We start from the raw sequence: 12,855 nt of genomic DNA, 5'->3' as shown, positions 1-12,855 counted from the left end.
GTGGGGGAACTTGCACAATCGGTGGCTGACTAAATACTTTTTTGCCCCACTGTACTTTATGAGAACGGATGACAACAGGGCAACTTGCAATACTTGCAAAGTAGATATTTCATTTACGGGAGGAAACACTACGAATATGCAAAAGCATTTGCTCAAAAAAAACACACGATAACCTCAAATGAATGTTGTGTTTTTAATTCCGCTCCGGACTCGTGAATCTCAACCCAGCAGCAGCGATAACGTTTGCACGTCCTCTCCCGTTAATGCGGCAGGTAAATAATCAACAACAGTGCATATTATGTTAGCGCGATCTGCCTTATTACAAAACCTGCCATTACTGTGCATTTAGGTGATCATGATGAGACAGAGTCTGGCTCAGATGCTGGCAGCTCTCGCTGCAGTCTACCGTTAGCGTCTCCTTTCAGGCCAGGATAGACGAATGTCACTGAGCAGTGACTCAGTTTGTGGTAAAAGGCTGCCACAGCAGATGCCCCCGATTTTCCGTAAGTGAATGTGTTTAATTGTAGGCAGGGACATTACTGGATATTCTTGTGTAATTGCCACAGAACAATTTATGTTATACTTTGTTATTGCTACAGAAGAATATTTATTTTATTATTTTACATTTACATTTTTTTTCCTGGGGATCCTGTGACACCCCATTGAAGAGCCGTAGGCTGGATCTCTTAAGATCTCACTGTTGGGTTTGTAAGGCCATGTTACTCCTAAATTTCTATCTTGTTCAAAGAGAAGATATAAAACAAAGTTCTAAGCTAATCGACCTTAGTGTTCTCCTTTTTAAAAAAAAAAAAAAAAAGAATCGATAAGAGAATCGAATCGTTAAACAGAATCGAAAATGGAATCTGAATCGTGAAAATCTTATCAATACCCATCCCTATGTTGCACAGTTGGAATCTTATTATGGTACCACTATGGAGCTCCTGAGTGCGACCAATTCTTTCACAAATATTTCTAGAAGCAGTCTGCATGCCTAGGTGCTTGATTTTATAGTGACTGGAGCACCTGAATTCATTGATTTGGATGGGTGAATGAATACTTTTGACATGCTTGGATCACTTCTCTGGAATTCCTGTTCTGACTTGCATGTGGCTTCTCAAACTTGTGCAGAAGAAAGACTTCTTTTTTTTAAACTGATCTGAATACAGAAATCTTTATGCTTTGGGATGATTATACTTCTCAAAAAATCTGGACAACCTTACAAAGTAGAGCAAATCTAAGTTCATTGCATTTGTTTTTTTCTTTTGAAGTTTCATTGCTTTAAATAAAAATGATTTTAAATGATAATTACAGACAAAATATACGAAGCACTTTTGTTAGCCAGAATTGTCAGACTTGTGATCCAGAAATATTACAACGTCTGAAGGAAAACTTCAGACTGAACCTAAAGTTAGAATGCCAATCGAAAAGGATTCATTTAAACATGGCTTTATTTCTCCTCTAGGCTCCAACACCCAAAGCTGCAGCAGAGGACAGCATTCGTCTGATGGAGGAGCTCTACATGTTTGATGTTCTCCGTGCTGATCGGACCACTGCTGCACATGGGTAGCCCTTCTTTGTTACTCACTAGCCCTGCCCGAAGAATTAAGACCGGTAACTGAAAGAATCTAGCAAAAAATAAAAAGGGAACATTGCACTTTGCCTGTTGTTGGCGATAATTTTCTGCTGAAAAAATGTCCTGTAATTACAATTACTTCGTTCGGAATTGGCTGTAATTGTTTGTGCAACAGCTTTTCAGAGCATGTAGTGCTCATGAAGCATCTTTAATTTGACCATAAAAAGGGGGGGGAAAGGATGGAGGGTAAAGTGGACAGCGGGAATTCAGCTGGAGAGCTTTGGTGGTAAAATAACTAATGCATTCATTTTAACCATTGCCAAAATGTCAGTGATTAACCAATAGTGGTCACCAAATAATGCAACCAACCAATAGGGTGACGCTGACTATTATTCAAATATAGTAATAAAAATTAATGACAGAGTTCTGATTAATAGCATAGACCTATTAGTAACCCTGTCCTGTACTCACACAATTTGATAGAAATTGATTTTGCAATGGACTATTTCAGTTCAGGCTCATTTCGTGTCGCTCTCTTTCAGCCTGGAGCTGAGAGTGCCTTTCCTGGACCACAGATTCACAGCGTACTACCTCTCCTTGCCTGAGGAAATGAGGGTTCCTAGGGTGAGTCTGTACAATATTGGTGTCCACACTATCATGCAACTTTGCTTTGTAATAATAGTGTATTGTGTCCTGTGAAACCAGGATGGAGTGGAGAAGCACCTTCTGAGGGAGTCCTTCAAAGGTCTCGACTTGATACCTGATGAGATTCTCTGGAGGCGTAAAGAAGCCTTTAGTGATGGCCTGACATCTGTGAAGAAGTCCTGGTACACGTACCTGCAGGAGCATCTGGAGTCAATGGTAATATTTGGTAGAGAAACCTCTGACTCGGTCCCATTCACAGTAAAGTTTTTATGTTAACATTGATTTCGGCCTTCTCACAATCTAGTAAATCTCGACTGATTTCAGGCAGATTTCAGCTGGTGCAGACACCCAGGTTTGTGAATGCAATAACGCAAGAACAAGGCAGCGTAGGAAATTTTCAAATTCATAACACAGGTGCACTTACTAAAAATCAGAATTCCAAGCTCAGTGCAATGGCACCACTTTGACAGAATAAAAGATTTACTTTAACTTAAAATTTTGCATTTAAAGTAAATTTAAATTAGAACCGGCCAAGAATCCACAGAAAATTGATCAAATACACTAATCACGACAGCGTTAAAATCTTTAATTAAACCGCAGAGAGAGGTTCAGTAAATTGTAGGTGTTCCTCTTAGCTCTGTATTATGACATTGCTCGTTAGTTGATGTTGATGCTTTGATTGATTGAACAAAGTTTGCGAGTGACCCGTCTGTTTTGTTTTTTGTTGTTGTTTTTTTTAGGTGAACGATGATGACATGGAGGAAGCTTACAAGAGGTTCCCTCACAATCCCCCACGCACTAAAGAGGCCTACTACTATAGACAGGAGTTTGAGAAGCGCTACCCAGACCGTGCTCAGTGGCTCTCCCATTACTGGATGCCGCGCTGGATTGATGCCATCGATCCATCAGCCCGTACCTTGTCCATCTATAAACCTGAGAAAGACCAATGATTTGTGTGTTTGAGGGTGTAATTACAGTTAAAATTTCTTCCGCTGAGCTGAGAGAACAAAGACAAAGCTCTTCTGCTTTTAAGATTAGGCTTCAAACTTTCAGATTTTCCTTTCTGATACTGACTAGCTGGAGATGGATCAGGTGAACCTGAACCATCTCTTAGTTACCCTGCTATAAGCTCCAACTGCTAGTGGACCTTCATTGAGCACTTCCTCACTTTCCTGTTTTCACTTGCCTGGTGTTTATATGCCACTGTTGTGCATCAAACTGTCAAACTAGAGCCGCTACTCCACCACGTCGAAAGCAGCCAGTTCTGGTGGTTCGTGGATCCGACTAGAATGCCTCCTTGGTGGGACCCCGGACACGCTGGAGAGATGATATATCTTTCCTGGCCTGGGACCGCTTTATTGTTCTCCAAAAGAGAGGTCTGGGTTTCTCTGCTTAGGCTGCTGCCCCTGCATCCCAGTAGAAGAAAATGGACGGATGGAATTGGATCTTTGGCGTGCATACTGGAGGATCAAACCGCCAACCTTCTGATTAGTAGATGACCTGCTCGACCTCCTGAGCTACAGGGTGTAAGGGTGGTATCATGTTTACACTATAACTGACTGAGGTCAGTAAGTAGTGTTATCATGCTGCTACCTCCCAGCTTTTGACAGCTTTGGTTGATTCTGGTAGTTTGAATTGGTTTGGTTTGGTTTCAGTTTGTTTGGCTCTTAATCACCAAGCTAGAACTGCAGCATTGTTGGCGCTAACTAGCATATTATGCAAGTGTTTTGTAAAAGGATATTTTTCATGTTTGGCAGAAGTGAGACATGCGTAAAAGATCTAATCATTTTTTTCATGCTTGACTATGACTATGAATGACTATTCAAACAGTTTGGGAACTAGGAGTTAGACATTTCATATAACTGTCCCACCCATGGTCACATTTGAAAGTGGATTACAGGAAGAGATCACTAATATCTGCAGTCTAATGTAATTTAATAACCATATGCTACAGCAAGGAAATTGTATCCAACCTTAGTTTATTGAATCATGTTTGCACTAGGCAGTATTGCATTTGTATTTCTCTCTTAACTAATCTTTTATCTGTCTCTATTTTTCTGTGTTTTACATTAATTGACGCTAAAATAAAATTTCCTGTTGCAACAGAAACTGTTTACTTCATTTATATTTCATGCAGTACCACTGTTTACCATCAGAGTCTGCCCTAGCACCATCCATCTAGATTAACTGAGCACTGATTTGCACTGTACAAGCTTAAGACTGAACCAGTGATAAAATAATTTTAATACAATTTTTAACATTACATCACAACATATGCAGATGAAGAACAAGGCAGCTTCTATAAGTCACTCGAAAGCCAAAATGAGCACCTGTGCTATTTTGTTGTATTAGCAAAAAACAATCAGTTATGAGGCACAATGAAGTGAAACTATCAGCACACTGTTCAGAAAACTGGCAGGTGGTGGAAATTAACATTTATAATGACACTTCCTCAAACTCCACTCTTTCTTCTACCGAAACAGATCAAACTGACACAAATACAGAACTGCTATTTCACTACAGTATGAAAAATGCCATCTTTTAAATGAGCTAACAGCTATATGCGGTATGGAGAAAAACAAAACCAACATCCGGTCCCCGTGCCGTGGCTGAAGAATATTTGATGAGAAGCAGAGAGGTGACAGCTGTTTAGCGGCGCTTGTCATACATCTCTATTGTGTTCCAGTTATAAGACTCTGCTGAAAAAGGGGAAAATGCCATCTTAAGGATTCAGTTTGTTTTTCAGAAAATGAAACCTCGTTAAGTGAACTGACCTGGCTCCTCTTGGCTCCTCTTCCCCATCAGTCCAACGAAGGAGTTCACTTTATGTCCTTCATAGGAAAGACATTGAGATAAGACAACACTGAATGTCTCATTCATCCAACTACAACAAGAAAACTGTAATGTCTCTTGAGCCATCGACAAAACAATGAATTGTTTCTTTCTGTTAGTATTAAAGACTTTCTGTTGAAACATGAACAGTTCAACTGAACGGCCACATGATTGTTTTACAGCAGGTCCTGCATTACAGGGATAAATTAGCTGTCTGCTTACTTACGCTGCACTGAGTGCATCACTGAGTAGGTGACTAATTCAGATGAAACGCAAACCATGACAGAGGAAAGAGAAAATCCCCTCCTCCTCATGGCTCTTTATCTTTTCCCTCTTTGTCTCACACAGGCGTCTCCCCTGGACCACCTTCTTTACTCACTAATTAATGAGTTCAAAGAACATTAGGAAAAAAAAATCTTTGGTGGGTGTATGTTAATTAAACCCTGGGAAAGTGTGCATTTCTTGCCCACAGACACAAACACGGTGGGCAAGTGGAATTTGTGCTTTTTCTGCTCCATGCTCTGTTTGTGGAACAAAGACCTTCCACTTTTGTGGAGCGAGCTGATATCTGTAGAGCTGTCACAGCTGTGTACACCTCTCCACCCACTGTCTCCGTACATTTATAAACTCAATGTATTTTCTTTTGCCTTTAGTCTCAGTCAAAATGCACATTATTAGAGAAAAACACACAAGTCCATCTGACCCTTGCACACTTGCCTTTGCTTGTGTGTCTGATATTAAAGAGCCTCGTCCCTTCACACACTGAGGAAAGTTCCTGTTAAAGCTTAAACACTGACTCTCCCATAGTTTTCCTGGCAGTAAAAATTTATCTGGGCTTTTATGGGTTAATGTCCTGAATGCTTTTTAATGCCCTTCCATCCATTTAAAAGGGTTTATTTCATGGATGAGACACGAAGCAGAATCTGTGCGACCTGTATCTACTAAAAGGCTCAGGACGTTACATTTGTAAGGCTTTGCTGTTTACGTCACTTGCCATCACTCTGTGGTGGCAAGTGTGGTGTTCTATGCAGGAGTGTTCGGCAGGATGAAAGCTGCTAATGTCAACAAACTGAACAAATTAATCTTAATCAAGACTGATTCTGGGAGTAAAACTTGAAGACTCAGGTAGAGGTGTCTAAGAGGAGAATGCTGAAGAAATCCCTCACCATTATGAGTAATACATCCCACCTGATGTATACGTCTCTGATTGGACACCACAGAGCAGTCTCATTTTACCACATGGGAGGATTATTACATTATCACTAGTAATTTATTCTCTATTAAATTAAAAGTGATACTGTAACAGGATTACTTATAATTCACACAAGTGATATGGTGGTAAATTCAAAGTGATTATTTAATTCTTGTTAAATTATCACTGTAATAGATGGTTGTAGCTATTCATCAATTTTATTTGGCAATAATATTCATATTTGCCTATTTCCACTACTGTACATACTGATATTTATATTTGTTTTAAAATCGTAATTTTTTATTTAGCTTTATTTTTACCTGAGCTTTATTTTGTTATGTTAAAATTCAGTTTTGCGTTGTGTATGCTGATTTGTGCACAAATGAGCAGCGTACAAACCAGCTTGCGCCAGTCAAAGCTCTGAGATAATTGGCCACATATCTCGAGCTATTGGCAAAGGGGTTAGGTCTTTTTGTTCCGAGTTTTAATTAAAGAGCAGGAAAATTGCTCTAGCTATAAGGACTTCAGGACTTACTTTTGCGGGTGATCTGTGTGTTTGCTGTGGGAGGATGAAAGTAAAAATGAAAGGTTAGCATAACTGATGCATAGGAGAAGTACTTTTATTAAGAAATAGCTCTTACCCATAGAGCGCCTCCCCATCAGACCGATAAACTGATGTGGCTTTGGCTTTCTTGTCAGTCTCAGCAGGGCTTCTCTGAACGGGTTGTTGGAAATCCAGCCATTCTGTGGAGGGAGAGAAGGAATGCTTACACTGAGAGGCAGAGTGGAGTGAGAGTGGATCTTATCATTATAAAAATTTTGCGTCATCAAACTATACTTCAACTGTGTTAATACCATATCTACCTGCTCATGTCTTTATAACAAGAGAATAAAGCGGAATTCTGCCAGAACCTTATCTTAATCAATATTAGCTGAAAGACCCACCCACCGGTCCACCCACATAAAATACACCGAGTAAAGCAGAATGTATTTGGATCTTTTCTTGCCATTTTCTGTTTCCATCTCAGGATTATATTCGTGCAGTATGCATCATTGTGACTGGCAATATGGATCTTTGCGCTACTAATGTCCCGCACAGAGTGACGATGCCCATTATGACAAAGTGCCGACAGTCGCTCCTAAAGTGTGATTAAGCTAATATATAAGCCTCTATATACACCTGTTCAGTAAATTTGTGTATACATGTAATTTTAATATCTTTTAAAATACAAATATGCAACCTACAGTGTGACGCTGGGGTTTAACATACTTCTGTAAAGGGATGTCTTTGTTCTCACAAAAAGCAAGAAAAAAAAACTTAAGTCAAACTAATTTCCTTATGCCTGTTAGGCGGTACATAAATTTATTCTGCTTTCATCCACTGAAGGAGACTAAAAGATGAGCTACTTAAATAGTAGTATTTATGAATTATTAAGGAGAGAGTATAAGTCTGAATAAATACCTGGATTTGATTAGTGCTCGTCCAGTAATCAGTGTCCTCTTTTGGGTCATTTTCTTCGCCGGAAACTTGGGCGGCGGCGATGAGAACCATTAAAACTGCTACAAGCAGAGACTTCATGATCTTGCAGGTTTTCTCTCACTGTACAACAACAAGCACTCTAATGCCCAATGTATCACGATAACAGTTATCAGCAGAAATAAAGCGAGGTGAATGAAACAGGTGTGTGAGCACCAGAAGGAGCTGGAGTGTGCGCTGTTTCTTCCTCAACAAATCAACAGTAGTCCATAGCGCGTAGCCCGTGTCACAGCACTATCTCCAGCGCTGTCTGCGCACTCAGCTTCTGGAGCTGTTTGTTTCGCACGGTCTCCGATCCGTACGCTCCTATATACCAGTGTGAATAGTGTTGCTAAGTAACGCCTTAGCAGTACTATGATTACTTGAGTGAAGTTTCGGTAAGCAGCCTGTTAAGCGCAGTGATCAGAACCTGTTGTGCGTCACCGGACTTCACCGTCACTATTATGAAGAATGGCGGTGACGTCAGAAAGTACTGTTATCCAGCTTTCAGTCACGGTGAAAAGTCCGCTTTTCCTTGTCACAGAGCCAAAAACTTCAAAGTAGCTCCAACATGTCTGGGCCATTTGATTTAACGTTTTTTCATTGTTTGAATACTTTTGATGGAGGCCAGTGTTGCAGGGATATTTCTACCTAATGCTCAGTTTAAGAACATTTGTATTTAACATTTAATTGATCATTTATTCATGAATTTTTATTGCACCAAAGGAGGAGAGTGCGTGAGTGTAGTGCAAAAAGCATCTGCATTATGCAATAGAACTCCTAGCAAGCATCTCCACAGACAGCATGCTAACGCTAAGCTAGCCAAGAAATGGGAGTAATGTAAAAGCTGAGTGTTTGTCAACCCAAGCCCAGCCGCCAGACCCTGAACTTCAGCACATAACAAATGGATGAACAGACAGACTGCAGCCTCCGTTTCTACAGTACAATCACCGTGGTGATCGTTTGAAGTCTTTCGGGGCTGGTTTTCATCTTTCCCAGAGAGCAAGATGAGATTGAATTAATGTTGATTTTTCATCTGAATCATCATTATGGCCAAAATATGCTAAAATCCATATTAAAACAGATGACACATGGCAGTGTAACAGCAATGACAGTGGAATAACATTGATTCAAAGTTGTCGTGTTATAACTGAATGATTATTGTTGACCAGGCGACAACAAAGGCATTGAAAAGTAATGGATTCATAGTTGACCGGGAAATGAAAACTATTATCAACTGTTCCATTGGAGCCCTCTCAAAGTCATTCATCTATGGCTGACTGGGAAATTATATTGAAATTAGGTGAATTTATAGTTGACTGGGAAAATGTATTGAAATGCCATTGACTTACACTTGAAAAGTTGCAAAAAAACCCCAACAAGATGGCAGTGTGTACGGACATATTCAGCAGCACAGCGCACCCAACTACTGTGCACCTTTTGGGGTTTTTGTCTTTTTTATGCCTTTTCACTGCGTCCTCCTGCAATGCACTGAGGACTTTGTATTGTTACCTCTACTTTTAAGATTAGGCTTAAACTTTCCTTTATGGTAAAGCATATAGTTATAGCACCAGTCCTGAAGCACATAAGCACAGAGCCCAATTCAGACCTGATCCAGGTCTAGCAGCAAAATTATAGAAAGTCACTGCTCACCGGACTTAGACACCAGGTCCATTCAGTGCAGAAACTTCTATCTATCTTGGGAGTTAACGGTAGCCATAGTTGCCATTGTTTACATTCCCCCCAGCGCTAATGTTAGCTTAGCACTCAACTTCTTATCAGTAAAACGCAGAGACAGCACCCGCAGGGTGTCCAAATTGTTGCTGCAGATTTTAATAAAGCATTTTTGAAATCTGTACTCCCCAAATTCCTCCATCATGTTATGTATCCTACCAGGGGGGACAGGGCACTGAACCACGTATACAGCTACATCCAGCATGCCTACAAAGCGACACCCCTCCCCCACCTGGGACAATCAGACCACCTCATTCTGCTTTCTATCCCTGCATACAGCCCCTCAGGAAACAAACCCTTCCAAGCAGCTGAGTCATTAAACATGGTCTGATGATGCTCTCCTCCAGCTACAGGACTGTTTTGATCTGACAGACTGGTCCATCTTCGAAACAGCAGGACCTGGAGACCTTCATTCACTCTGTCCTTTTCTACATTAAGTGCTGTGCAGAGAATGTGACAGTGACTAAAACCATTTGGGTTTTTCCTAAGCGAAAACCTTGGATGATGAGTGAAGTAGAGGCTCTGATCAGTATGTCGGATGTGCCACGCAATGCTCAATTACATTGGTGGGAACTACTGCGTTAGCGCAGTTAGTTCGTTAACGTGTTGACGCCGTCCAGCCCCACGCACGGGGCGATCCGCGGTAACTCGTTAACGGAGATTTGCCGCGTTATGGCATTAACGTCATTTTAATGAGATTAACGCTGACAGCACTAGTGGGAACACAACGAATATGACTGCACATTTATGCTGATATCATCCTAGTGCAAAGACAAGTGGAAGCAGACAAAAACAACAAGCACGCATGCTACAAACTTTACCCGAGTCATTTAGACAGCTGTTAGCACATGATTCTCCTTATGGGGACCTGATATGTGTCAAGGTCTGCGGAGGCAGACCGTGCGGAAAGGTGTGTGGTGGACCCAGGTGCGAACACAAACAAGGATGCAGGAGTGGATTCCAACAAAACGAGCCTTTTATTATGGCTGATGAAAAGAACAAAAACAGAATGAGGGCAGCATACGTGTAGTACTCAACAGAAAACCTAAACTGGACAAAACTAAGGAAAGACTATGGCTGGAGGTACAGAACACAGGAGGTGGTAACACAGACGACGCGACACAGACTACATGAAACACAGAGACTAAATACACAAGAGGGATGATCAGGGGAAGTGGCCACACATGGGAACACAGCTGACACAGATAAACATAACAAGACATGGCAGGAGTAAACAACACTGACGGGAGACTGTCAAAGTAAAACAGGAAGTACACAGGTGCAAACAGGAGGAGAGAGAGAGCACGGGCATAGTGGGCTGGGGAAACATGGAATGAAACAAGGAGGGGAGATGAGGGCTCACAGATACACAGAGGGGCACACAGGGGGTAAAAGCCATGAAGGGAAAACACTTAGGGAACAACACAACAGGGCAACTCAGAAAACATGGCCTAAATAAGGAACAAAATACAAACATACAAGAAAACTAAGAACACTGGGCCAACATGGCCCAGGACCATGACAATATGTTTAATATGCTGCTGAGAATATAGCCCAGAAGAAGCGTATAGTATAGCTTTTATTTTGGAAAGAGCCATTTCTCTGTAATAAACTCTCTTTTCCAAAAGACGTCCCGACGTCCTGGGGCTTGCGATTTTTCCAGTCAGGCTACCAAAATCTATCTCTGCCCTGCCCGTCGGTGAGTGCATTTTGAATACAAACCTTGAATGACAGAAATTATTACAACCACTGAACTTCAGCTCTTTGGAAAACACCTGCAACACACAGCATGTTGCAGATAATCAAGAGTGGCATTACAGCTGAGTGAATGCCACCCCCAGCCCAACAGCCACACTCTGAACACTCACTCTCAACATAAAACAAATGGATGATCAATCAGGCTGTTTCTTCCTGTTCATGTTTCTAAAGTAGCGATCACTGTAACAATCACTGTTAAGTCTCTTTATGCTAGTTTTCGTCTTTGCTTTGTGCTGTGGGCTTTGTGTAATACCAAGAGAAAGCTCATATGTGTGGCCTCGTAAGTACAGGGATAAATTATGAGACAATGCCTTTTAGGTCATTTTATGGCGTCACATTAAAGTAATTTAATGAGTAATATAAGGAATTACTTTCTCCTGGGAGTAATTAAGCACTGTGCTGCATTATTTTTGAGAAAAGTGTTCAATGTAATATGTGCAATAATTACTTTTTTGGGTAATGACCCCAAAATCCATCACAACAAAGAGTGGAAATACCTCCAACACAGAGTCACTAAATTCTTATCAGTCCTCATCACTAGGTAACTCAAACATAACTCAATTTTAAGACCACTGCCACTTTACTAGGCACACCTGATGAGCCATCACATCATTAGTGAAGCTACAGACTGAATCTGCCAGTAGCAACAATCCCAATGCCATTTCTCTAATTGCATGTTCTACTTTGATTTGTAAAATTTGGTTTACTATGTAAGAAATGCATGTTGGTATACATATATCAGAAGCAAGATTTTATAAGTTCAGAATGGGTAATAATTTATAATTTACATAAATTACACATTGAGAAGGCAACTGACTGAGTCACATAGGTGTGTATCGCAATTTTTATTTTATGCACCTGTGTTTCACACTTTATTCTTTTAGTTGTTCTTATTTTTGTTGTTCAATATAAGAACCTTGTTCCTTACATTAATATCATAAACTTTTTTTTTCAGGAGTGGATCCATTACCAGATCTCTGCATGTTCAGAATAACAGAATCATACACAAAATGTAATATTGAGGACACGCCACTTGTGACCATAATGATGGCCGGGTGCAGGAGGGAAGTGTTCTGTCTTATGAGCTGGTAGCCTTGACCAGAGATGGCAGTATTTAAGACCAGTGCTAACAACTAGTCCTCGCCAGTTTGTCTTCTAACCCATTTTGGATTTTGGCCAACACATTTTCAGTTCCTGTTTTGCCTACCTTGTGTCTCCTTGTATTTTCTCCATTGCTCCAACCTGGCAAGAACCTAACTTGCGTCGACGCTGGTCACTCCTGTGAATCTCACACCACTGGCTCATGCTCTGTTTCCGTTTCTCTTCGTCTGCTTACCCTCTTGCCACATTCACCTTGGATCACTTTATCTCTCAGGCTGGACTTTCACGTCTCATGTTTCCTGAACTTAAGTATTTACCTTGTGTTTGTAAACAAAGCTTTGCTGAAAATCTATTTGTTGTGCCTCCGCCTGAATCTGCATTGGTCCTCTTTTATGCACTGGCCCTTTCCGTTATGATGGTTTTGTGAGGTGTGTCATGTCAGAGGGCAGAGGTCTTCACTTGCAGAGTGCATCATGAAAGGAATAAAGTAGAAAGCAGACACGA

At 40.8% G+C, this 12,855-nt stretch overlaps 2 protein-coding genes across 7 annotated transcripts in view; one reads left to right on the top strand and one right to left on the bottom strand.

Moving 5' to 3' along the window:
* asns (asparagine synthetase) overlaps window positions 1-4,319 on the top strand; it is a 31,524-nt gene extending 27,205 nt beyond the window's left edge. For all 3 annotated transcript variants that reach the window (XM_005750666.1, XM_005750667.1, XM_005750668.1), the window contains 4 exons: window positions 1,463-1,563; window positions 2,116-2,197; window positions 2,279-2,434; window positions 2,959-4,319. In XM_005750666.1, coding sequence (XP_005750723.1) covers window positions 1,463-1,563; window positions 2,116-2,197; window positions 2,279-2,434; window positions 2,959-3,168 — 549 coding nt within the window. In that variant the 3' untranslated portion in view covers window positions 3,169-4,319. The remainder of the gene's footprint in view (window positions 1-1,462; window positions 1,564-2,115; window positions 2,198-2,278; window positions 2,435-2,958) is intronic.
* Window positions 4,320-4,444: 125 nt separating this feature from the next.
* Window positions 4,445-8,177, bottom strand: tac1 (tachykinin precursor 1). 4 transcript variants are annotated; one of them, XM_005750662.1, is made up of 5 exons: window positions 7,705-8,177; window positions 6,884-6,986; window positions 6,778-6,801; window positions 4,993-5,049; window positions 4,445-4,917 (listed from the first exon to the last, which is right to left on the bottom strand). In XM_005750662.1, the coding sequence occupies exons 1-5, from the start codon at window positions 7,819-7,821 to the stop codon at window positions 4,868-4,870; spliced, it is 351 nt and encodes a 116-aa protein (XP_005750719.1). In that variant the 5' UTR covers window positions 7,822-8,177; the 3' UTR covers window positions 4,445-4,867. The 4 variants fall into 4 exon arrangements, with proteins under 4 accessions (XP_005750719.1, XP_005750720.1, XP_005750721.1 ...); XM_005750663.1 differs by having other exon boundaries at window positions 4,445-4,914; XM_005750664.1 differs by lacking the exon at window positions 6,778-6,801.
* Between the last annotated feature and the right edge of the window lie 4,678 nt (window positions 8,178-12,855).

The sequence above is a fragment of the Pundamilia nyererei genome, unplaced genomic scaffold, assembly GCF_000239375.1.
Source record: "Pundamilia nyererei isolate P.nyererei 1_Seehausen unplaced genomic scaffold, PunNye1.0 scaffold00284, whole genome shotgun sequence".
NCBI lineage: Eukaryota > Metazoa > Chordata > Actinopteri > Cichliformes > Cichlidae > Pundamilia > Pundamilia nyererei.
Note: the sequence above shows the minus strand (reverse complement) of the source record. Positions and strands in the feature narration are given on the sequence as shown.